This window comes from Adiantum capillus-veneris, chromosome 9 (genome assembly GCF_014529385.1).
Source record: "Adiantum capillus-veneris isolate H3 chromosome 9, ASM1452938v2, whole genome shotgun sequence".
NCBI classification, from domain to species: Eukaryota; Viridiplantae; Streptophyta; class Polypodiopsida; order Polypodiales; family Pteridaceae; genus Adiantum; species Adiantum capillus-veneris.
The window spans coordinates 97,393,436-97,420,215 of NC_140939.1; the positions used below are offsets into that span (position 1 = coordinate 97,393,436).

Consider the following 26,780-nt stretch of genomic DNA (forward strand, 5'->3'; position numbering starts at 1 on the left):
AATTTGTATTAGAACAAAAGGCTAGATCCACACTAACAAAAACAAAACGGTTTTGACAAATTCTCTTGTAAAAGAGCTCCTTATTCTCTTGGTTTTTCTATTTTGTTCAACATCATAACATTCTACTGGATTGACACAACTAGGTTTGGTATGGGTGCAAGATTGTTTCCTCAACTAATAGGGTGAGTAATTTTGTCACAAGAAGCCATCATTTCCTCCCCCCTTTATTCCCACATTGTGAAGTATGGCAACCTCATGTGCTTCTATTGTCTTGTCTTTGCTTGGCTAGCTAGGTTTGACACTGGAGGTCGGGAGACTATCAGCCTTTGTAGCCCTCGTACACAAATGCCATCCGTTTGTAAACTTAGCTAGGCCGTGCATTTTTGTGCGAAGTCTACAAATGACGGTAGTCCTCCTACCTCCAATGTCACACCTCTATTGGGTCCATGTTTGGGAAAGGTCTGCCTCAGCTTAACCTTGGGCGATTGAAGATCAAGATTACTGGACTACAAAAATTTGAAAAGGGAATACAAATCGAGAAAATATATCAAAAATAGTTAAAAAATCCTACAAATTTGTAAATTTTCACTTGTACTTCTGGTTTGCATGTTTACAAGGAGGAAGCTCAATGGTTTAGGGAAAAGAGAATAATGTACTTTCTTGAACATGACCCTCTCAAATAAAATCGCATGGACACATACTAGTAACAATGTTTTCAGATGGTGTCCCAGCCAGGGCTTGCCAAAAACACACTTTTGTAATTGAGCAAAATAAGGGCATACTAAAAACTAATAGACTGTTAGGTCAAAATTTGAAGCATTTCCTAGTTCTCTTATTCTTCAAACCATGCTCAAAATCTAGTTAGAATGTTGTAATTCCAACTCGTAGGTGTCTACTTTTAGCTTAAACTTTCCTCCAATTTGGAGATTGATAAATTGCTCAAGATGCACAACTTGACCATGCGTGTAGAGTGGGTAAACAATCTTTGATCTGAATCGAGCTTTTGTTTGATGCCTTCTTCATATTTGCAGGAGTAGGTCATGAATGTGTGTGTGTGTGTGTGTGTGTGTGTGAGAGAGAGAGAGAGAGAGAGAGAGAGAGAGAGAGAGAGAGAGAGATCCCTCTAAATTCAAGGGACATGTGCCTAGTGACACACAGAACACGTGCATGCTTGAGATGGCTCACGAAGAGATTGACCCTAAAAATTAGCTGTGCAATTTCTTGATCTCGGTGACTCGTGACTCATGAGGGATCTCAGTCAATTATCGATGCACTATTAGTGTCCAGCTGCATGTCCCCACCATTGGCTCTACAACCAAGTGCAAAAGCTTAATCCTGGCTTGAATGCACTTCTTTATTCTGTATTGCCTGGTAAATAAGCAGCATATGCTTTTGTTTATCAGACCCTCATGTTTGATGCCAGATTAATGAGATCCATCAACGTATCTATACTACCAATCTGAATCATACTCGTTGGCTGCAGGTGGCAAACTATCGAACGGGAGGTCCTCAGAGAGTTAGACTTGAAAAAGCAAGTGAAGGTGGAAAGAGCAATCGTAGCATCGACCCGTCGTGGAGTCCAGTCGCATTAGTGCCTGCTCAAAGGGAAGCAGCAAGCACTTGTGCGACATCCAAAAGTCAGTGCTGGTCATGAGCAGGTGGTCCAGCGTTAGCCCACCGACCACCCTCATGAAGCCCAGGGCCTCGTCCACCCACTTCGGCACTTCCCAGTACCTGCAAGCAGATACAAATTGAGAGAGAGAGAGAGAGAGAGAGAGAGAGAGAGAGAGAGAGAGAGAGAGAGAGAGAGAGAGAGAGAGAGAGAGAGAGAGAGAGAGAGAGAGAGAGAGAACATTTGCTGATGAGCTCAAAATATAGGTAATAGGAATGCAGCAACAGTCATTGAAATTTTAGGTGATGACTTGTTGCCTTGCTCACTATGAGAGGTGAAATCAAGGTTCTAATGGGTCACTCTTTGCATGGCAGCATAGCCACCAATTGCGAAAGACTGAAGGAAATTGAGTGATGCATCTGCCTGACTGTAGGCTCTGATCATACGATCTGGGTCCGGGTACTTGGACTTCTCATCAAAATCATCTCCATTGACAATGTCCCCTTTGTAGCTTGGCAGATTCACCCCATCTTTTTCTTCCAGGTCCTCTGATCTCGGCTTTGCAAATTGTCCAGCCACCCGCCTTACCTACACCATGTCAATGCACGTACGGATTTAGAACCCATGTAATGATATCATTCAAGGACATTATTAAATTCTCCCCAACCTGTTACAGAGCATATCAAGTAAATCTTATAAGCCTCCCAATTAATGATGTCCATTCATCATAAGGCCAATGTAGTTAGTATTCTTACCTTGATCACAGGCAATTGGCCACCGAACATCAGCCATTCATTGCGTAGGAAGACCCAAGAGAAGCAAAGGGCCGTACGTCCTGCAAAAGTCAAAAGGGAAAAGGGAAAATGAGATTGCGTGGGCTGATCTACAACCTGCTCTGCACCGTCGCTGTCAGCAAGACTTAATCTCCATCACGTGCTTTCTCACTCTCTAGGACCGCGCACCGGCGCGCGCTCTTTTCGGTAGTTCAAGGGAAAGTTCTCTCTCTCTCTCTCTCTCTCTCTCTCTCTCACTTTATGGCAGTTCAATGCAAAATCGCAGATTCAAGTCTCCTCGTCTTAAGGTCTCTTGGGATACTTTCCTACGACATTAAAATTCTCTTCTTTTTAGCATTTCAATCACCCAAGAGTGATAGATTGGTTATGCAATTTCCCTCTTGAATAAAAGGTCTTGAGTTCAACTCTCCTTGTTGATTCAGAAAAATGTGTCTCAGCTTAATATCGTGCCGTTTTCAAATTCAAAAATGCCAGTTGAGAGCAAGAGGACAAGGAGAAATTCCGCCTTAAAATAGAGAAAGACAGTGCAAAACCCAAAAAGATAACCTAATTTTCTAAAATCTCTTGGCAAATTCAAGGAAAGGAATTTTGTATGTTTCAAAAAATGATTTTTCTTGAACACTGATGAGCAACTACAAGCGTAAATATGGTGCCTATGGCCATCAAGTCCCTAATAGCTTTGCAAGAAAGTGACCCATTCATCCTTAGTCAATCTGAAAGGATGGATGGGATAATAAATTTGTACTTCAGAACCTCAAAAAGAAGCTTATCATAAGTAACTTCATCAAACAAAACCATAATATTGTGGACCTTCTCCTTTTGCTTTCCCTTGCTCCATTTCTTCTGCTTCTGCTTGCCCAATGTCGCCTCCTCCGCTCTTTCTCTCTCTCTACCGTTGCACGCCGATGTGCATTCTTGAATGCAATTTAGATGGCAACCAGGTTTTGTGGAAAAATCGTTGCCGAATACACAAACCGTCGTGAGACTCTCTCTCTCTCTCTCTCTCTCTCTCTCTCTCTCTCTCTCTCTATAGCACCACACATCGACGTGCACCGTTGAAGGCAGTTAGATGGCAGGTAGGTGTCACAATAGAAACGCTGCTGAATACAAACCATCAGGGATGAGAGTCTCTCTCTCTCTCTCTCTCTCTCTCTCTCCCCACACGCACACACACACATGCCAGCGTCCACCCTTGAAGGCAGTTTAGATGGCATCCATGTGTCGCGACAGAAACGCTACCGAATACAAATCGCTAGCGAAGATGAGCTACAACACGGGTGTGTTGGAAAGTTGGCAACGCATGTGGAGGCCGCCAAAGCTGAGTCCAAGGAGAGCCACTTTCAGACAAGGTTCCCTATCCTTGCATTCCACCAGTGTTCGGGTAGATCCATTGAGTAAACTTAACCTATATGTTTTGCAATTTAACTCTATTTTCTTAAACTTTTCAAGTGGATTTTCTCATTCTCTATTATAAGGCTAAGCTGAGGTAAAATTTTCTCGAACACTACATTCCACTCTCCTATTCACACAGGGGCCGTAGTAACTCAATACGCCTAGCATAAAAGAATAAAATAATGTTTTTGAATTAAGGTTCGAGGACAAAAACTAATAGAAATAAAGCCACACACCTTGACACAAGCAGGTTTATTCAAACTAGAGGATGGAACTTGGAAAAGTTGTTTTTTTTGTGAGGGGGACATCGCCTCATGTTCTGTCGAAGTTGTTAGTGTGCAGATTTGTTGCCGGTGCATCTTGTGAACGCCTCTCGAGGCACATGAGAAAACACACATGCACACACAGAGTGCATGTTATCTAGATTGAAGGATTCTAAAGCATTCTAATTTGTCCAGCCTCTTGCCATTGGACAATTACTTTTTTCGACAATTACTTTGAAAAAACATTTGAATATGGAGTCTCGTTGAGTCTTGCACTCCTCTTATATATATATATATATATATAAGCATGCTCAAGGTAAATAGAGCTTATTCTTTTCCCTTTTGCAATTGAAGTGAACACGGTTAAAGCCTCTGGGGAAAATTTGGAGAAGGTTTCACTAACCTTCTCCCTTATTTTTGAGATCCTCCCCCCTCCCCCCCCCCCCCCCCCCCCCTCAAGCACGTTTGAGGAGGCTTTGGATAAACTAGACCTAGCTTTTTTCGAGTCATGTTGAAATTATCACACACACACTCCCTTTCTCCCTCCCTCTCTCTATGTCTCTCTCTATCACGTGCTCTCACTCTAGCAGAGCGCGTCGGTTCTAGAAAATTTCCAAAAGAAAAAATGAACCAATGTGAAAATGGGCATACTTCAAAATTGTAGGGTCAAAAGAAGGCACGTTCCCCATTGACATAGAAAAGGCACTCTTGAAAAGCTCCAAGTTGTAAGTTAAAATTTGAAGCATTTTCTTATTTTTACACTAAAACTCGTACATTTTTAGCACTTTTCTCAAGGGCAAGCTCAAGTGGAGCCGGGATTTCTCAATTGAGGCCATTAAAAGTAAGTAGACCACCAGCTTTTATAAATATGTTTGAAATCCTCCCAATTTAAGGTTAAATTTAAAGCATTAGATGACCAAAATCTAAATTAAGCCCAAAATCTAGCCTTTGGATTTCTCAATTTTAGCTTGTTAGAAATACAAACATCTCAATTTTTTGTTAACAATGTGTAGATGTGTAGGACTAATTGTAGCTCACAATCTTCCAAAGGTAAGACGTCATGAACTACAAATGTTGCAAGAGGCGGGACATAGAGGGAGGTCTTATGTGAATTTACCAACAAAATGTTTACATAGGCTGATGGGAAGTGTAAAAGCATTATGATGTTATATAGGAGGCTCACCAATTAACAGACTCGCTCGGACTATAGGTTGCTTGGAAAACTTTGCTCAGTGTTTGGTAAAACTCTAAGTGAAGCAGTGAGTGACACATGGAGTGTCTCTCCTTCCTTGAAAAATTTAAGCTGCTTCATATATAGTATAGATAATGCCAAAGTTTACCGAGAAGTTTCAACTTTCTCTTTGACAAAGCACAGAGTGGGGTCTATAAAATTTTCCTTGTGGACTTGTTTGTTGATTACTTGACTAGAAAAGGGCTTATACGATGAGATACGCTTCAATTTCAAGCCTTCTTACTTCCACACGAAAAGAGAGATTGAAATGTTTCTTCCAAATCGGGATATGTGAGCATTGCACCAAACTAGTTAGAGGATCAAGATTTATGCAAAAACTTACATTGCTTATCATATGTGAGCATTGCACCAAACTAGTTAGAGGATCAAGATTTATGCAAAAAATTACACTGCTTATCGGGATGTAGAAGTTAGAGCTAGATGCCAAAATTTCAACCTCAGAAGTTAGGGTCTGACAAAATTCGAGTAAGAATCTGTCAACTTTAATAAGGATCTTCAACAAATTTGTCAATTTGTTACTCTCATGAGCTGTGTTCAAGAAAAGGGTAGGCAGTGTCCACAAAAAACCCAAGGTTAAAATTACAAAATCCTAGCTAGATTTTTGGCTTCCTTTGAAGAAAACCGGCATATTTTAGTACAAATACCAGCAAATGCTTCACATTTTTTATGTGTGCCCTTATTTTCTTCCATTAGAAAAAATGTGCCCTTATTTTGGCACGCCCTGGGGTGGGGTGGGGTGGGGTGGGGTGTCTAGCCTCAGGACTAAGTGGCATAGGCATAGGAGGGTGGGATCTACGACAATGGGATTGTCGGGCGTAGATCCCAGTGGCAATGCCAAAAGTAATTTAGGATACCCAAGATAATTTTTTGTAATAAAAAGTAATCTAGGGTACCCTAGATTCCTTTCAGCTGTCGCCCTTTTGCATACATGTTTTAAGTAAATTAAGGCCCCTACGTTTCAGAACGCGCACATGACGTCGTGGTTAGGATATGCGCCTCTCATGGGTGAGGTCACGGGTTCAAAACCCTCGTTCGCAAATGAGATTACTTTCAAAACACGGATATTGTAGATTACTTTTTACAAAAATAATTTAGGGTACCCGCAATCCAGATCTACGACCCACAATTCCTCGGTCGTCGATCCCACCCTCCCATGCTCATGCCACTTAGTCCCAAGGGGTGTCTATTGTTCCAATGATCTCACTCACACACACACACACACACACAAATGGCCTTTCCCAAACATTGTTGATGAGTTAGTAACACTCTCTCCTAACATTTACCAAAGCTCATAACGTTGATCATTTCATTTTGTCTAAATTCATGTAAGTGTACTGAAATGGGTTCAACACAAGCTTTTGAATTTATACTATATATAAACAAGTGAAAGAATCACGATGGCTTTCTAAAATAATTAGAATGTGATAAAATCATTAGGTTGAGTTTAAGTAGAATCAGTGTTTAAAAAAGGATTGCCTCGGCTCGGTAGAAAATGGAGACTACCTGGTTGCGAACCATGGTAAAGGGAAGAAAAATTGATGAAATATGTGAGAAAATAGTTCAAAAATCTTGCAAATTTTAAATTTATGCTAGTATTTTCGGTTAGCTTCTTTGTGGGAAGGAGATTCAGTTGACAGTCGCTTAATAAAAGAGACTTTCCTGAATATTAACTAGAATTAAGTTATAGAATGTAAGAAAAGTCAAGCCATGCGAGGCTTTGAAATGAAGTGTGAAATTAAAAGAACTCATTAATATATATGTGTGTGTGTATCCATAGAATTTACTAGAATTATGCAAGTGAAGTTTCACTTTAACATTTTAAAACAATAGAATGCAAAAAAAGACAAGGCATGTGAAGATATGTATTATGAAATGAAAGTGAAATAAACATTTAAAGTAAGTCTCTATCCATCATGCACTGAAAACAATGAAAGTCTCCCTAACCCAACACAACACTAAGGTTTCTTTTAGAAAGCAAAAAGAAGAAAAGCATCCCTAAGACTTCTCGAAAGCTTTTTGCTTCGACAAGTGAACCTTGTATCTCGACGACATAGGAGGACACACACACACACACACACACAGAGATTGGATTATCATCCACGGAGGTCAGATATGACCCATGTGACCAACACGAAACATTACAAAAATTTTTAATGGAGGCATTAGATACATATTAGTTAAGGATTGACGGCCAATCGAAAGGGTAAAAGAAAAGAACAAAACCTAAAGGCGGCCAAGTGGAGGAGAAGCAAGTTTGGGAGTTCGAGATTCTTGGATGATGGATTTATCACTTCGATAGATTGCCCATTTCCCTTGTCTGCGGGCTTCATGCATCTTCTTGAGCAATCCAAAGCTTTTTCCCCTTAAGGAGATGGGATTGATGTTCACTTTCATCCGCTCCTCTTTATCCTTGAAAGTCAGGATACAATCTTTGGGTGGCACCTGTCTATGTGTGTCATTGATCCAAGAAACGGTTTTGGTCCTTATGTTAACTGGTTGAAGAATTTCATTGAGCTTCACAATTGCTTTGTTGAGGGTGTCTTGAGAGAGAGAGAGAGAGAGAGAGAGAGAGAGAGAGGTGCTATCATCGAAGACGACGCCTCAAAACTAGGGAATTTTAAAGTGACCTTGAACACATATAGAGGATTGCAAGAAATACTCTTTATAAAATCAAATTTTTAAAAGCTTTCGTTTCTAGCAACAAACCACTCGTTGAAACTTTTTTTTTTCAATTTTTGTTTTTTCACAAGTCAATTAGATAACTAGGATATATAAAAAAAATCTAGGGTATTAATGGAAATTTAGAAAAAAAATGTCCCAAAAAAATATCCTTAAAAATGAAGGTCCAATTGAAACACGAGCAAGATTTTTTAGAGTTGATCGAGAAATGTACAATATAAATTAAGATATGTGAGCATTGCAAGGAACTAGTTAGAGAATCAAGATTTATGCAAAAATCTGCACTGCTTATCAGGATGTAGAAGTTAGAACTACGATGCCCAAATTTTAACTGCAAAAGTTAGGATCCGACAAAATTCAATCTCTAACACTATGTACGATGATTCTTTAATCTTTTGCCACTATCAAGGGCACAGCTTGGAGAAGACGAAGGAAGCTCAAGGCACACAACAAAGAGTGTATTACTTAGTGTGCAATGGAAAGATAAGATAGCCCTAGAGTGATGTGCGTATATACAATGCATGGGGAAAAAAAACCTCCTAGTGAGGGAAAATATGCCCTGACGGTCCTAAGTGTGTTCACACACAAACACTACCACATGTATATAGTAACAAATCCCCCCTGGGATGATGCAGTGAACGAGAGATGGCACATAGAGTTTAGGGAAGTGCCATGCCCTGAGGACATGATCAGTCCACAAAGGGGAGTAAGCCCAAAGCTTTGCAGAAAGCTTCGAACGTACTGAGAACCTCTCCCTAACAAAGTGGTAATGCACCTCAATGTGCTATGTGCGAGCATGAAAAATATTGGTTCCCCGCAACTACCAAGGCGCTCTGACTGTCAGTGTAGATAGTGTTGGCAATGTCCTGTCCAACATTAAAATCATTTTGTTGTGATTCACTTTCGAGCCCGAAGCTAGATAGAAATTTTCCATGGATACCCAAAAGTACTTGAGGGAGGAAGCATTGCTGGTGAGGAGCGTATTGGTGTCATTAGCAAACTATGAGAGGCACTGTTGCCACCATATCATTTACGGTAATTCTTTGCTTGTACCTTGTTCTAGCTTGTCTTTAATTAGTAAGTTGAGGCCATCAACACCAAAAAAACAAGAGACTAGAAGCTAAAGGGAACCCTTGCCTCATAGATGTATTGACCTCAAAGTAATGAGACATAGCACCATTGAGGGAGACCCTAGCTCTTGCATTTCAGAACAGGGTGGCTAAATATTTGATAAGTTTGGGCCCAAAAACCATTCTTTTAGTAAGTTTGGAGGATGAAAGACCACTCCACTAGATCATACACCTTATCAAAGTCAATCTTGACAAATATGTTGTCTAAAGCTTTTTCTTTTGCACGCTCTATTTCTTCCCATAGGGAGATAACTGCTTCAACTATTATCTTGCCCTTGATGAAGCCTTTTTGTTTAGAGCATAGCCACTTCATAAGTACTAGGGCAATCTTGTCGGCGATGGATTTGGAAAAGTCTTGTACCTCGTGGGTGAGCGTGGTAAGGGGTCTCCAATTGCTCACTTCATCCTTGCTACCTTGTTTATGAAGAAACTTGATGATGCGTATGTTCAATGAAATGGGAAGATCCTCAAATTGAGAGATTCATTCCAGACCAACAAGAGCTTTAGGGCCAAGGTCTCCTTGAAGGTTGATAAAGATTCAGCAGGTAATCTATCGATGCTTGACTTTTTCTTTGGTTGAAGGCCCTCTATGGCGATATGAATATCCTGGAGCTAAAGGGAGCTCGGGGGCGGGGAGGGGGACTATTGATTTCCTATGGGACCAAACAAGGTCTTTGGCTAGCTGGATTTCTTGGGTCATGCTTTCGAAGGGGTGGGGGGGGAGAAGAGAGAGAACCTAGAAGTGATTTTTTACATACTCGAGATTTTCTTGTTCTAATGAAGTCTTTCCCTAGAGGGTAAGTAGGAGAGGGATAGAGTCTTTGTCTTGTTTCTTCCTTAGAATTTTGAACATTTTCTTGGAGGGCCTATCAATTTGACCTGCCCACCATTCCATGAAGAACATGGAGGCTTGTCTGGTGGCAAGGTCTTCCTTGTTTTATAGCTCTCTTCTGTTTTCAACTATCTGGATTTTGACAACAGGTTCTATAGAAGAAGTGGATTTTAGTTTTGCCAGGGTTTGATATATTTTTCCCTTCCTCTTTTGCTGATGCTAGAGAACTCTTTCTTGAAGTTGATGAGGACAACCTGAGTTGCTCTTGTGGCTTTGGACAAGGCAATGACCGAGCTTGAGTGCTTCCTGAACTAGGACATTTAGATGTTCTTTATGATGTCCTGGATAGCTTGCAAATTTAATAACAGGGGATCAATGTGAAACCACTGATTTTTGACCTCCTTAGGATTGTCGTTGATGGTGATGATTAAGGGGTAGTAATATGAGATGCAAGAGTTGAAATGTACTTTGGACTTTGGTCGGTTGAAGGATCCGTCCAGTGAGGATAAGATGCAGCATCTATCAAGTCTAGCTTTTTTGGAGAGGGGGCCCAATGAGTAATTCTGGTAGGAGATTGAACCATCTCCCCCCCCCCAGCATCTTAGAGGTCAAGTTGGGCCTTGAGGGATTCCTAGGGGCCTTTTCTAGATCCATCCAGAACTTTATCTAGCTTGGTGTGCGACAGTCAAGGGATTCCACCATGTTGAAGTCCCCCATCATTATGACTTCCCCTTAAAGAGCACGAAGGGGATCCCAAAGGGACATTCTAATTGAACTAAGCTGCCTGCATAGATGGAGACCCACTGTGCAACAAGTAGGCTAGGAAATTGGGATGGCTACGTTTGGCCCAACTAGAGAGGCTGCTTCATTCATCTGGAACCGATGTGGAATTCCAATTGCAATGTCGCCCGAACCTCTGTATTGGCAGGAGATAATCCACTTATGTTTCTTGGAGATAGTGTCCAGGCATTGGCGAAGCTTTGTGTCTAAGATTTTGACCTTCTATAGGGCGATGATGTTGACAGAATTGTCTGCCATCCATGACCAAATCTTGCACGCTTTGAGGGGATCGGAGAGTGCCCTTTTATGTTCCGTGAGAGGAGCTCATTTATGGGATTTCTTATCTTTCCTATTCTTGCTGGGGGTGGCTTTGTTAGGGGTGTTTGAGACCACTGCGTGAGAGCATTTATTATCTTTTTGGACCTCCATGGGGAGGGCTTTGGGCGAGGGAGGAATGTTTTCTTTGTTAGTTGGGGGGGGGGGGGGGGGGGGGGGGGGGGGGGGGGGGGGGGGGGGGGGGGGGGGGGGGGGGGGGGGGGGTGGGGGGGGAGGGGGGGACTAGCTCAGATCGATCCCATGCTGTCGTCCAGATTGTGGACTTGGGTTTCAAGTGGGGAAGGAAGAGATTCCTTCTCCTTGGATTCTAAAGCTATGGACTCAGAGACTTCACTTTCCTCGTAAATGAGGATGGATGATAAGACTGCATATCGGTTGGGTTGGTGATCTTTGGCGTTGGGGTTGTCCTTTCTCTTGTTGGCCAGAGGAGAGGGGTTTCTGTTGAGGAGGGAAGTAGTGTTGACTTGAGGGGAGGGACGACTGCGAAGCGGGCCGAGGGGGGGGATGGACATCTGAGGGAATTTGGTTGGGCAATTTTTCACAAAGTGCCCTTTTGCTCCATAGTGGAAAAAAGCTATGGGGAGGTACTTGTGGTGTAGAGTTTGCTCAAAATATTCTCCATCAGCTGTGTGGATGTCCATGGCAACTGATAGATCTACTCAAATGTCCATTTTGATGAAGACCTAAGGGTGCCACAAGGAAATTAATTTGGTGCCAAGAACTTTTCCCAGCTTTGAGCCTATGGAATCCAGATGCGTATGGTAGTGGAGGGTCATGTTTGGAAACTCAACCCAAACAGGGTAGTTGATGAGGGCGGAGTGTTTGGGGTTGACATCTTTGTTCCACCTGAACAAGCCAAGGGGGGAAGATATGATTAGCCATTATCCATACATGATGATGCTAAGCGCCATTTATGGGTTCTTGAAGACAAAGAGGTAATAGATTTTGGGAAGGGCCTGCATGATTTTGACCTCGGCTTTGATGGTGACCCAATGTGTCCTTATCCAAGACCGGAGAATCTCTGTAGGAGGACATGGACCTGCTAAGAGGCCTAATAGGGCCGGGGCCTCTAGGTCATTATTTACTTTTCTAACTTGAGCTAAAGGAAGGGTCACAGAGGGCTTACTTGATCCATTTGTTGTAGTGCACTTTTCAGAAGTGCTTTCGCTTTCTCCTCGCTGAAAAGGTCTTTGGGCAATATATCCTTCTCTCTAGAGGGAGCTTGTGAAGGATTAGCTTTGTCTGTACCTACAAGGCCTTAGGGATATTGCGACCTCGTTTCCCAGCCATTGAAGTTGACCAAGTTGAATGGAAGGGCCGCCTAAAGTTTTTGGACGATCTATTCTAGTAGTGCGTCCACCACCTCGTTGTAGAGGGCGGCGGGAAGGAGGGGCTGGCCATCATCCAGCGGGTGAAGATTATTGCCTCGTATGAGAGATCTGTGGGAAAGGGGATCAGAGCGCGTTCACACAGGCATCGTTCTATCCCCGCTATTTGATGTGAGCAAACACTGCCCTCAAACTTCAACATTTCGACAGAGTTGGAAAAGACCCTCTTCGATCTCCGCCTTCACAAAATGCCTAAGCATTCACGTTGAGATCCTTTTAACAGAAAACGACAATTTTGTTGATGCTTGGCGGGGGTTAACCTTAGCCTGTGCGAAACCACCCTTGGATGGTTGCTAGGTGGAGTCATGAGAGGGAGACGAGGAGAGAGGGGGGGGAATTGACATTGTCCCTCCCCTTGAGTGATGGCCGTGAAGAGACAACTTAACCGGCCATCGCTATGACTAGGGTTACTCAAATTTCACACTCTCAAATCGCTCTACCGCATTTTTCAAATGCCAGTCTTTTCCTCATGTAGCCCTACGTATAAGGGTTTATGAGCATTGATAGTGTTCGCCTCACCTTCATGGCTTGCTAGAAACATTTTTCCTATCCGATGAAACTAATAGCATGCCTAAAATGCTTCTGGTTTCTAGGCAAAAGATTTGAAGCATTCGCTAGTGAAACTTTTCTTGTTTTCTTAGGGCAAGCTCAAAATCTAGTTAACATTTTATAATTTTACCTAGTTGAAACTACACTAAGCCTTGGTTTTTGGTGAATACTTTGCACAATAGCATTTCATACAGACGATCTTTTTGCAACCACTGCCATCTACTAACATAATATGGCGGATGGGTTTCCTTCGCCACGTGTCAACTTTTGCGTGCTTTGACTAAGGACAAAAAAAAATATTAAACTACTAACATAATATGGCAGACGGGTTTCCTTCGCCACATGTCAACTTTTGTGTGCTTTGATTAAGGACAAAAAAAATATTAATTGGCTATCGCTTTGCGTTGGATGGCGGCTTTGCAAATCTTTCAATTGCGTTGGTGGCGGCTATGGCTCTGCAATGATTTCAAGTACACATTGAAGTACAACAAGGAACCTCCGTACCTCACCTCATATTCCTTGCTCACTTCCCTGCTCTCCGTGAAGTACAACAGAGAGAGAGAGAGAGAGAGAGAGGAAGAAGAAGACGCAGAGGAGCTCGAAGGTCTGTCTCTCCCCCCCCCCCCCCCCCCAAGCTTGCTTGCGTCTCTCACTACCTCCCCCCCCCCCCCCCCCCCCCCCCCCCCCCCCCCTTGACGCCACTGTCCACACAGCAGTGTCTCTCCTGCTCTTGCATGCTGCTTTGTCTGCGTCTCTCCAGTGGCGCAAATGCTTGGCTATTAGCTAGATGGTAAGCAGAACTGACAAGAGCACGCACCTACTTGCCCCAAGTAGAGTCCATTCCCGTCGCCCCAGGCCTGCCAGACCCAAGCTCGAAGGTCTGTCTCCCCCCCCCCCCCCAAGCTTGCTTGCATCTCTCACTACCTCCCCCCCCCCTTTGACGCCATTGTCCACACGGCAGTGTCTCTCCTGCTCTTGCATGCTGCTTTGTCTACGTCTCTCCAGTGGCGCAAATGCTTGGCTATCAGCTAGATGGTAAGCAGAACTAACAAGAGCACGCACCTACCTGCCCCAAGCAGAGTCCATTCCCGTCGCCCCAGGCCTGCCAGACCCAAGCTAGATGGCTTTATGGCAAGACTCGCTGCTAAGGTCGGTTGTTGAACGCTGGTGTCAAAGCTTGCTTGCTTGCCCCAAGCAGAGTCCATTCCTGTCGCCCCAGGCCTGCCAGATCCAAGCTAGATGGCTTTATGGCAAGACTCGCTGCTAAGGTCAATTGTTGAACGCTAGTGTGAAAGCTTGCTTGACAGTGGACATGGACCGTGTGTAGTCATTCATTGACCCGCACTGTGAAGTCCTAGGGTAAGTTCTAATTACAACAACATAGAATCTTATTGTAGTTGTTAAGGGCTTGAAGGCTCCGCGATTGTTGTAAGTGTGTGTACTTGTATGTGTCTCCTACGTTCACCAAAGGATGTACGTGAGGGTACTATGTGTGTGTGTGTGTGTGTGTGTGTGTGTGTGTGTGTGTGTGTGTGTGTGTGTGAGAGAGAGAGAGAGAGAGAGAGAGAGAGAGAGAGAGAGAGGACATGATCTTTGTACTTCTAGCGACGAGCAAGAAGAGCTTGCTGTTGAGACTCTGTCCAGTTCTTTTTGGGCGATCATGTTGGGCACGTTGAGCTCCACCACTGCCTTCAGAGCCATGGGCAGGCTGCAGAGAGTAGCCACCTCCATGGTAAACCCACCTCTGAGCCAGGCTTATCACATGGTAAACATGACCCATAGCGCCATGGCCATTTGCATGGCAGCATATTATGGTGCACCCGCCCTTGTATTCTTCACCACTAGACGACTCCATGTGTGTGTGTGCGTTTTTTAGAGAGGCACATGCAATATGGCAGAGAGCTCTCTCTCTCTCTCTCTCTCTCTCTCTCTCTCTCTCTCTCTCTCTCTCTCTGTGTGACCTGAGAGGCTGCATGCCGAAAATGACTGCCGACGTCTCCTCGCGTTACATGACGGGAGCTCCCGCCAAAGGTTTAGGGTCCAGTGAGCCGTTCCTCGCGCTTCCATGCACTCGACATCGCAACAAAACTCTCTCTCTCTCTCTCTCTCTCTCTCTCTCTCTCTCTCCACCTAAGCATCGTTTGAATGTAACTTAAAAATCTATATTTTTATTGTAGGCAGCAAGTGTGCAAGCTAAGGAGAGTGGAGTCGTGTTGTGGACAATAAAAATATAGATTTTTAAGTTACATTCGAACGATGCTTAGGTGGACACACACACACAACGAGAGAGAGAAAGAGAGAGAGAGAGTTGTCAAGTGACCGGAAATGGTAAATTAAAATAATCCATAATCCATAAAAATACAAGATAGAGAGAAAGAAAAAAAATGATATTAACGTCTTCAAAAGGCTAAAAGTCCTCTGAGACCAAACTGTTACATAATTGTGAAGATAGAGAGAAAGAAAAGAAATTAAATGAAATGTTATACTAATGTTTTCAAAAGGCCAAAATGATTTATGAGACCAATTTGTTACAAAATTGTGAATGTTTTGACCTAAACTTAATTAAATTAGGTCAAAAGGCCAAAATAACCTATGAGACCAAACTGTTACAAAAAATGTGAAGATAGAGAGAGAGAGAGAGAGAGAGAGAGAGAGAGAGAGAAGTCGAATGAAATGAGATACTATATTAACGTCTTCAAAAGTCCAAAATCAACTATGAGTCCAAACTGTTATAAACCTCTGAATCTGATACCATGTCTTGGTGCTAAAAGACTAGAACAAAAATACTACTACTACTACTAGAATCCATCCTCATTTGCACTCTAGATATCAAGAGAGTATGGCTCAGAAATGTTATATTAACGTCTTTAAAAGGCCAAAATGACCTATGAGACCAAAGAGAGAGAGAGAGAGAGAGAGAGAGAGAGAGAGAGAGAGTTGTCAAGTGACCGGAAATGTATGAGACCAAACTATTACATAATTGTGAAGATAGAGAGAAAGAAATGAAATGAAATGAAATGTTATACTAATGTTTTCAAAAGGCCAAAATGATCTATGAGACCAATTTGTTACAAAATTCTGAATGTTTTAACCTAAACTTAGGTAAATTAGGTCAAAAGGCCAAAATAACCTATGAGACCAATCTGTTACAAAAAATGTGAAGATAGAGAGAGAGAGAGAGAGAGAGAGAGAGAGAGAGAGAGAGAGAGAAAGAAGTCGAATGAAATGAGATGTTATAGTAACGTCTTCAAAAGGCCAAAATCAACTATGAGTCCAAACTTTTACAAAATTGTGAATCTCATACCATGTTTGGGTGCTAAAAGAGTAGAACAAAAATACTACTACTACTACTAGAATCCATCCTCATTTGCACTCTAGATATCGGGAGAGTAAGGCTCAGAAATGTTATATTAACATCTTTAAAAGGCCAAAATGACCTATGAGACCAAAGAGAGAGAGAGAGAGAGAGAGAGAGAGAGTTGTCAGGTGACCGAAAATGGTAAATTAAAATAATCCATAATCCATAAATTTACAAGATAGAGAGAAAGAAATGAAATGATATTAACGTCTTCACAAGGCTAAAAGTCCTATGAGACCAAACTGTTACATAATTGTGAAGATAGAGAGAAAGAAATCAAATGAAATGAAATGATATACTAATGTTTTCATAAGGCCAAAATGATCTATGAGACCAATTTGTTACAAAATTGTGAATGTTTTGACCTAAACTTAGGTAAATTAGGTCAAAAGACCAAAATAACCTATGAGACCAAAGTGTTACAAAAATTGTGAAGATAGAGAGGGAGAGAGAGAGAGAGAGAGAGAGAGAGAGAGAGAGAGAGAGAGAGAGAGAGAGAGAGAGAACAAAGTCGAATGAAATGAGATGTTATATTAACGTCTTCAAAAGGCCAAAATCAACTATGAGTCCAAGCTGTTACAAAAATGTGATTCTAATACCATGTCTTGCTGATAAAAGAGTAGAACAAAAATACTACTACTACTTCTAGAATCCATCCTCATTTGCACTCTAGATATCGAGAAAGTATGGCTCAAATCCTCTGTTGTACTCTCTGCTATGTAGCCCCATAGCTACATAACCGTCTGGATCTCCATAGCTCGTGTGCTTGACCGAGAGAGAAATAAAGTAAGATGAAATGTTATATTAATGTCTTCAAAAGGCCAAAATGACCTATGAGACCAATTTGTTACAAAATTGTGAATGTTTTGACCTAAACTTAGGTAAATTAGGTCAAAAGGCCAAAATAACCTATGAGTCCAAACTGTTACAAAATTGTGATTCTTATACCATGTCTGGGTGCTAAAAGACTAGAACAAAAATACTACTACTACTACTAGAATCCATCCTCATTTGCACTCTAGATATCGAGAGAGTATGGCTCAAATCCTCTGTTGTACTCTCTGCTATGTAGCCCCATAGCTACATAGCCGTGTGGATCTCCATAGCTCCTGTGCTTGACCGAGAGAGAAATAAAATGAAATGAAATGTTATATTAATGTCGACCTATGAGCCCAGAGGGTTACAATGTGTTGAATCTGATACAAAGTAAGAGTAACAAAACGAAATGACAAAATGATAAAATGATAAAATGATAAGATAAAAGTACTATGGGATCCTAAACTGGTAGGCATGAACTAAGCAGAGAGAGAGAGAGAGAGAGAGAGGGAGATAGATAGATAGATAGAGAGAGAGAGAGAGAGAGAGAGGGAGAAAACAAACACACAAACACACATAGAGAGACAAAGAGTTGAAAATGAACTGAGTTTGAAGGGTATTTACACACATACACGCGTGTGTGCTACACAGCCACACACACAAAAAAAAAGAGAGAGAGAGAGAGAGAGAGAGAGAGAGAGAGAGAGAGAGAGAGAGAGAGAGAGAGGGAGGGAGGGAGAGAAAGAAGAAAAATACCAAAGTGAATAAAATTATAGGTGAGTGAGATAAAGAGAGAGACAACAATGAAATGAGTAATGGTAATGTGCTCAGAGAGAAGAAAAAGACAGGTGAGTGAGATACAGAGAGAGACAACAATGAAATGAGTAATGGTAATGTGCTCAAAGGAGTACATCCATGTGTCCCAAGACTAGATTAAAGATAAGAGAGAGAGAGGGAGGGAGAGAAATAGGGAGAGTTAAATGTGAGTAAAAATTCCATTCAAAGATGTAGATTGTTCAAAATAATCCATAGTTTGATCACCAAAAGGTGACCACATGGATAGAACATCACATGAAATCAATATAGATTTCAAAAAGGGTTGGATAGAGAGAATAACACGTGTGATTGAAAGATCCAGTACTGCTTTCGAACCCTATAAATTTTAGATATAGAGTGAGAGAGAGAGAGAGAGAGAGAGAGAGAGAGAGAGAGAGAGAGAGAGAGAGGAGAGGGAGAGGGAGAGAGAGGGATGGGAAATAGACCTAGAAACAGACTTATTTAAAGAGATAAATTGTAAAGTCAAGTTTTGTGGATGAAATCCTAGAGCAACTACACTTACAATGTCTCTCTTTTTTTTCTTAGGAACTTTATGGAGCCTAGGGTATCTGCTGAATGTTTTGGTCATGGATTGGAAGCGATGGAGATAGTAATGGATCATATAATGATTCACTACTCTCCAGAAAACAAAGCTGACTTCTTTCAAAGCATTGTTCGTGGTTTCTTTCTGGGTGTTACTATAGAAGAAGCTTGGAGAACTTACGACTGCACTTCCATGACTCGAGATGGGACACCCTTTCACAAGGTGTTTGTCAGAATCCAGAATGATCCCATCAATGGTTTCGCAACCTACGCCTTTTGCAAATTCGAGTAAAGATGGGATACTCAGATGCCCTCTACCTTGATTCTGAATTAGGTTGTTGTTCTATATTTGAAGTTTATGCGCTAAAGAGCATTGTAGGACCTGAGAAGATAGAGAATCATAAGGAGCCTATTTTCAAGCGTCCCAGTGCTAAACGCTCTTTTCCCATTTTCAAATGTAAATGGGGTTGATCATGTGTTGAGAAAAACTTTTATTTAATGAACAAAAGTGATTCATGAGAATTTTTGGTTTGTTTTCCATATCTCATGCAATCCTTTGTTGTTTTTCACATCTAGATAGAGATGATGTATTTTTTTTATTCTAAAATAGCAAGCACTTAAAAAATGAATATTCTACAAGGGTTATTTTTTAATTTACAAGCATTCAAACCTTCTCTTTGGTTGTCACATTTCTCTTTACAACCACTATAGTTTTTTGTGTACAATAAAATGGAGATTAGTTGTGCCATTCCATTGGCTATTGCAACCAACGGCTTGATATCTTCTGGGATAGCTGTAAGTGCATCAGCGGGTGAAGAGAAGATACTATCATCTCTTCCTACTATTCGCAATGTGCGTGCAGCAAAGAGAGCAGCTCGAAATGTCGGGAGGAATAGTGCATCTGCTAATGAACGGGAGATACTTTCATCTCTTCGTATTCGAAATGTGCATGGGCAAAGAGAGCAGCTCAAAATATCGTGTGGAATTCTAAGAAGCAAATTATTGAAACCTTGCTAGAGATCAAAGCCTCCTGCAATAGGATGGAGACAATGCAAACCAATGTCTCAGATGTGGTTGAAACTTTAAGCTCTGCATTGGAGATTGAAAGTGGGATACTATGGAAATTGCAAGAAGAGACAAAAGCACTAAAATTGCAGAGACTAGAGAGTGAGGCATACATGAGAGAGAAACTTTCCAAAGTTGAGGATACTCAAAAGATGATATTGGCATCTGTTGAGAATCTTCGAAAAGAGGCTTTGTGGAGTTAACGTGAATCAAAAGGACGACTCCAAGACAATAATCTACGACAAATCATGCTAGGATCGAGAAGTATCGTCAACAAGCTCGATGCTTTGACAAAGGTTCAAGGTTCAATACTTTCATATATCCGAGCTACCTCAAATAAATTAAGTGCTTTGGCTAGATTAGTTCGACCAAAGTAGCGTCAAGTTTCTCAACGACCAAATCCTACTAATGGTAGAAATATGTAATGTTATGTTGTATCTTCATCAAATTGTACTTTTTAATTGAGTTCAGTATCAACAGTGTCAAATGTATTTAGTCCTACTAATGGTAGAAATATGTAATGTTATGCGGTATCTTCATCAAACTGCACTTTTTAATTGAGTCACTATCAATGTGTCAAAGTATTTATTTTAGAGGATATAATTAGATGTTTCCTTTTATATTGATTTTCTCTTATGCATAAGAATGTCCTTTTAATGATTGATCAAAATTATAGCAAGTATATTATATTTATAATATGAGATCTATTTGCACTTGATTTCATAGATGGTATCTGGACCACGTATATTATCACATGGTCATGCACGACGTAGTCGACTGTGTGATGATTCCCAAAAACCGAGGTGGAAAATAGCACAAGAGAGAACAAGGAATTCACTACAAAGTACTATTGGAACTTTATTGGAGTGCAATGAAAGGCAGAGCATGCATGATGTACATGAAGGAAACTCTGAAGCCATGAATGCTGGGACAACAATGAACATAGTAGAGGGAAACTATTCTAAAGTAGAAAAGCATTGTTTGTCCATCCGCTTTGAATATCCAGCGTCTCTCTTTTTACATCAAAAATATATGGCACCAATTCTATCCAAAAAGTGTGTGTTGCACAACTTAGGAAGCTTAGATTTTGTTTGCTCCAAATGTGGAGCAAAGGCATGGAAGGATGAAGGAAAGACTATCCAAACATTTGTGGGTAATATTGCTGCTCTGATGGAAGAGTTCGATTACTTCCTTTGAATGAGCCACCAAATGAATTGAAAGATTTGATGAGCTCAACCACAACAAGAAGTAGATAGTTCTTACAAAACATTCGGGGATATAATAATGCATTGGCATTTGTGTCTCTTGGTACCCATATCGATGAGACTATTAATTATGGTGGGAGAGGTGTATACACTTTTAAGGCTCATGGCTCTGTCTATCATAGCATTAGTTCTTTAGCGCCTGCTGAAGGACAAAATGAAGTTCCATACTTTGCCCAATTATATTTTTTTTGATACCGAACATGAGTTGAGCAATAGACTGCATCATGTTTCAAATTTAGATCGTAGCATACTAGAGTGTTTACAATTGATGATGCATAGAGTAAATCCCTATGCAAATGCTCTACGATCTGCTGCTTCTTTGTCTGGGGATACTATTGTACCCAATATGAGGATGGTTATTGTGGAGCATCGTTGTGATAGTTGGCAATATCTTGCTCCAAGGGGTTCGGAGGTTGCTGCAATTATGTTAGGACAAGGGGACAATAGAAATATTGGCTATCTCAACATTGTACTGAATTTTTTGACACATGGGCTTGAAAAGAATCTCCAGCATGCATCAAGTTTACATGTCCTTATTGTATGTTTTATTATTTCCAAGTGGAGAGGATGGGTGGCATCTTTATTTACAGACTACCAGTGGAAAAAAAATGAGTCAAAAGCAATATTATGTCTTTCGCTTACAAATAAGAGATGATACCTTGGAGTGTCTTCTTCGAGGGGGTAGCCTATTACAACAGTATGTCGTGGATGCTTATAGTACTCTAGAGGAGTCACGACTTTTGTGGATGCGAAATAACCATAAAACACTTCGTGGTGAAGTGTACCAAGGATTGGTTGACATGGTTGAGACTAGAGATGGCTTAGAGAGGGCTGAAGGTCAAAATGTTGGCCGTAGAATTGTTTGCCTTCATCTTTTGTTGGAGGTCCAAGATATATGTGCCAACTATTTCAAGATGCAATGGCAATTGTTTGTGGTAGGGGTAAACCAGATCTCTTCATCACATTCACATGTAATCCACAATGGAAGGAAATAGATGATGCAGTACTACCTTGACAAAGTGTTGTTGATCGTTCTGATCTGACTATACGAGTATTTTATCAGAAGTTCCAAGATATGATGCATTTACTTATCAATCAAGCCGTATTTGGGGAGGTGATTGGACATCTTTCAGGGATTGAGTTTTAGAAGAGAGGTCTTCCTCATGCTCATATATTGTTGGTACTTGCATCTGAATATAAACCCATAGATACATTACACTATGACAAGTTGGTTTATGTAGAGCTCCCTGACAAGATTGTGTTTCCAGAATTATTTGATGTAGTGAGTCATTGTAATGTTCATGGGCCATGTGGTCCTTTGAACCCAAGTTCTCCATGTATAGTTGATAGAAAGTGTAGATTCAAGTTTCCACGAACATTTTCTACGTCTACAAATGTAAACGAAAGTGGATATCCTGTGTATATGAGACGAGATGATGGAAGGTTTGTTCCGTCTAAAAATTATAATTTAGATAATTGTTGGGTTGTACCTTATAGCCCTCTCTTGTCACTAAGATACTAAGCCCATATTAATGTGGAGATCTGCTCAATTGTCACTGCTGTGAAATATCTTTATAAGTATGTCTACAAGGGACATGATCGAGCCACTATTGTTCTTCAAGATTGTGAAGGAGCTACTGATGATATCAATATTTATCTCAATGCACGTTATGTTATGCATCTAAGGCTATGTGGAGAATATTTGGCTTCGACATGCATAGTGAAAGGCTAGCTATTCAATGATTGCAAGTACACCTTCCATTGTAGAATATGGTTACATTTCAAGATGGTGATGATGTATCGCATTTGCTAGATAATGAGCAAAATAAAAAACTACCTTGACAGAATGGTTTGTTGAAAATCAAAACTATCAAGAAGCAAATAGCTTCACATATAATGACTTTCCAAATGGTTGGGTATGGAACAAAAGTCGAAAGGCATGGTCTCCATGACAACAGAGTGTTTCTATTGGAAGAATGTATAATATTGTCCCTACTGCTAGTGAGGTTTATTACCTACGAATGCTTCTCAATATTTGCAAGGGATGTAAGTCTTTTGAAGACTTGAGGATGTATGATGGTCACATTTATTATATATACAAGGAGGCATGTATAGCTAGAGGATTATTGCAAGATGGTGAAGAATGGTCACTTTGCCTCCAAGAGGCATCTTGTTTTCAAAATGGAATGCAGTTGAGACAACTGTTTGCAATCATATTAGTCTTTTGTGAGCCACTTTATCCATTTGCTCTTTGGGATAGGTTTTGCACCGAATTTTGTGAGGACTATGTTTATGTCCTAAGGACGCGTATTTTAGATGCAAGCGTGCGATTTGATGTGGCAAAAAATCAAGCTTTTCTTCATATAGAATGCTTTTTGCAACAACATGGCAAGAGGCTTTGCGATTATATGTTGCCTGCAATAGACTCAACAATGGTATCCTTAAGTGAAAATGGTGTTATGGCTGAAGAAACAATGTTCAACATTGATGAACAGTGTAGTATAGCAGATTGCATGGAGACTTCCTTAAATGAGGATCAGCAAGATGCTTACCACCAAGTGCTACAAGTTGTTGACACACATTCAGGGAAGGTATTGTTTCTAGATGGTCTTGGTGGCTCAGGAAAAACTTACTTATATAATGCACTTCTTTCACGAGTGTGAGGAATTGTAGAGTTGCTCTTGCATGTGCATCCTCGGGTATTGCAGCTTTGCTTTTGAGTAATGGAAGAACTGCTCATTCTAGGTTTGAGATACCTTTGGAGCTTCACTCTGAAGCAACTTGCAATATAAAGGTAAACAGTCAACCTACAGAACTTCTAAGGCATGCAGCTTTACTTATATGGGATGAAGCTCCCATGAAACATCGCTATGCATTTGAAGCAGTGGATAGAACTTTAAGAGATATTATGCAGCGAGATACTTTGTTTGGTAGAAAAGTCATTTTGCTTGGAGGTGACTTTCGACAAATACTACCTGTTGTACCAAAAGGTAGTCGTACAAACATTGTAAATGCTTCGTTGTGTCATTCTCACATATGAAAATATACGAAGATACTGAGGCTTACCAGAAATATGCGTATACTTGATTGCGGTTCAAATTCACTTCCACAAAGTTTTTGCTGTTGGGTGCTTGATATTGGCAATGGGGTTATGGATGATGGAGGAGACTTAGACAAAGTCAAAATACCTTCACACATGATGCTTCTAATAAATAGTTTGGCAGATCTTCTAAGCTTTACATATGGAGATTTGTGTCGTGTGCAAGATCATGCAACTTTTTTCAGAGATCGAGCAATACTTGCTCTGCGAAATAAGGAGGTGGATTTAATTAATGACTATGCATTGCAAAGAATGCATGGAAATTGCAAAGAGTATCTGAGTGCAAATTCAATTTGTATGTCAGAGGAAAACACACATTTGTACACAATTGAATATCTAAATAGCCTTACTCTTGGTGGCGGTTTTCCACCTCATGCTTTAGTACTGAAAGAAAATGCTCCTATCATGTTGCTGCGAAATTTGGATCCAAGATGTGGATTATGCAACGGAACCAGATTGATATGAAAGCAATTTCATCATAAGGTAATTGAGGCAGAGATAGTTACAGGATCAAATATTGGAGAGAGAGTTTTTCTTTCAAGGATTAACTTTATTAATGGAAACCATCAGGGGCTTCCATTTCAAATGAAGCGTAGTGACTTTCCAATCACACTTGCTTTTGGGATGACTATCAACAAAGCACAAGGGCAAACACTTGGAATTCTCGGTCTATATCTTGCATCATCGATCTTCTCTCATGGACAGTTGTATGTTGCAATGTCACGTGCACGAAGTGCAGCTTCTATGAGGATTGTTGTCAATACTGAAAACACTCAAGCGGAGTGTTAATACACTCCAAACATTGTATTCAAGGAAGTATTACAACTAGCGAGCTCATAAAAATAAGTTCAAATTGACATTGTGGCTCTCACTTAAAGTCATACACACTTGATGTTAAATTTTATTCATATCTCTTAGATCAAAGTATTGCCCACAGATGGATCCTCGATGCAGTGCCTCCTATGTAGTGGGTCACATCACAGAATTCATTCGAGGTATTTGTCTTCTTTTTTGAATTAGCTTATTAACTTAGCCTATTATTTTCTTGAGAAGATTGGCTTATACATTGACTTACTCTGTTGAAGACCCACCGCAATTGAGAGGAAGAGTTCCTGCTATGTTTTTGGTGATCTTATTTGATACAACTCATATTATATTGTAAGAGTTTTTATTTTTTATATATGGTATATTGGTAGTTTTAAGCTTTTATTGCTCTACATAATTCATGGATGCCTTTGCAGAGATCACTCCCATCGAGGTTTTATCATCGTAGGTGTTTATGAAATGCTATACTTAGGTAGAGATATGTCTATGGAAGTTCTTGGATACTACCATATTGCCTTTTTTCTTCGGACCACGAGCATCGTCAAATTCAAGTTAATATTTGGTTTGTGAATGACGAGAGGCCAGTCAATGCACAACAGGTGGGGGTTTCCGGAGACCGCACTACACCATATCGATTGAGGACCTTTACTCAAGTTGAAACACCACCCCATATCTTGCAAAATGTATACAACATAGGTCCTTGGACTTATAGAATCCCTAATGTGGTCTCTCTAAGGCTACACTTTGAATAATTGTTTTGTATTCTCTCTTTGTGAAGTTGTGAAGTTTCAAAGTCTTTTGAATTTCTTTCATTCCTCTCTCTCTCTCTCTCTCTCTCTCTCTCTCTCAAATCCTTCACTAAAACAAAAGAAAGAAGGACATGGTTTTTCATGGCATGATCATCAAAGTCTTCTTTATTCTATTTCATCTTTGTTCCTCTTAAACTTCCAAATCTGTGCTGTTAGAGAAGATATCCTCAATGATGTACCTACTTATATTAGAGGTATGTAAATGTAAAATCTTATCTTTGTTACTTACTTTTACCATGAATGAGAACTTTGTGGCCTTTATTTTATATGTTTACACGTACTAAATTTTTTCTAGATCCTCCATTGTGGAGGGGTCTTGCACATGCTGAGGATATTGTTTGTATTTGAGATCCTTCTGTGCATATAGCTTGAACTTGAATCCATATGACGTTAAATGTGTTGTTACTTTTTATGTCTAAATGGTTGGTTGTAATTTTCATTGCAGGCTTCAATATTATTGCAGACATTCTGTCTTGGCATTATATGAAGCACGATATTTTAGAAGTGTTGTAGGTTATTATCACATAGAGTTTGATATAGATGATATGCGAATCACTATATGAGAGTTAGGTATGCAACGGCCTCTCAATTGCAACTTTTCATACGGTCCCTATGGAGTGAATGAATGGATGTTTAGAATCTATTCTTTGGGTGAATCACTTCAACGCCTCGGTTGCAATGTTCAACGTGTCGGACCTTCGATCTTGAGAGTTCCAAGTAGAGTGTGTCGTAGGCTCAACTTCTCTAGATGATCGAACACTTTGATCCATTGTCTATGCATGCTAAGTACCATATTTTTTTAGTTATTGTTGGCTTATTGAAGTGGGTTTTTATCTACTACATAGGTTAATGAGAGAGAGAGAGAGAGAGAGATTTGCGAATTGCTAATGTATGTTAACATGGGTCATGATGTATTGGCTATTCTCCCAATACATATAAGGATGATTATATATTTGAAAGTTAAGGAAGAGTACATTTTGTCAAGGAAATGGTACATGATGTTGGTGGCATCATTGGGTGTATTCATATGCTGATGGGTGGTATGGAAATTGTGGATGGTTAAGCATTTCACTATGCAAAGTGTCACAAATATTGAGTGAAATAAAATTGATGAGAGTCCTACAAGAACTACATATGGTTGATATTTATTATGTCAATGTTTGTGGTTGTGATATT

At 40.5% G+C, this 26,780-nt stretch overlaps 1 protein-coding gene and 1 pseudogene across 1 annotated transcript; one reads left to right on the plus strand and one right to left on the minus strand.

Annotated features, from left to right (window-relative positions):
- Window positions 1-1,517: 1,517 nt before the first annotated feature.
- On the minus strand, window positions 1,518-14,787 carry LOC147450857 (phospho-2-dehydro-3-deoxyheptonate aldolase 1, chloroplastic-like; annotated as a pseudogene).
- Window positions 14,788-23,329: 8,542 nt separating this feature from the next.
- LOC147450858 (uncharacterized) lies at window positions 23,330-24,435 on the plus strand. Its single transcript, XM_086520541.1, has 3 exons — window positions 23,330-23,529; window positions 23,616-23,860; window positions 24,095-24,435. The coding sequence occupies exons 1-3, from the start codon at window positions 23,330-23,332 to the stop codon at window positions 24,433-24,435; spliced, it is 786 nt and encodes a 261-aa protein (XP_086376667.1).
- The last annotated feature ends 2,345 nt before the right edge of the window (window positions 24,436-26,780 follow it).

Coding starts and splice junctions, on each gene's coding strand:
- LOC147450858 (XM_086520541.1), top strand. CDS start 23,330: ATGGCTGAAGAAACAATGTTCAACATTGATGAACAGTGTAGTATAGCA. Junction 23,530..23,615: donor AATGCACTTCTTTCACGAGT/GTGAGGAATTGT, acceptor TGCTCATTCTAG/GTTTGAGATACCTTTGGAGC. Junction 23,861..24,094: donor ACTACCTGTTGTACCAAAAG/GTAGTCGTACAA, acceptor ATAGTTTGGCAG/ATCTTCTAAGCTTTACATAT.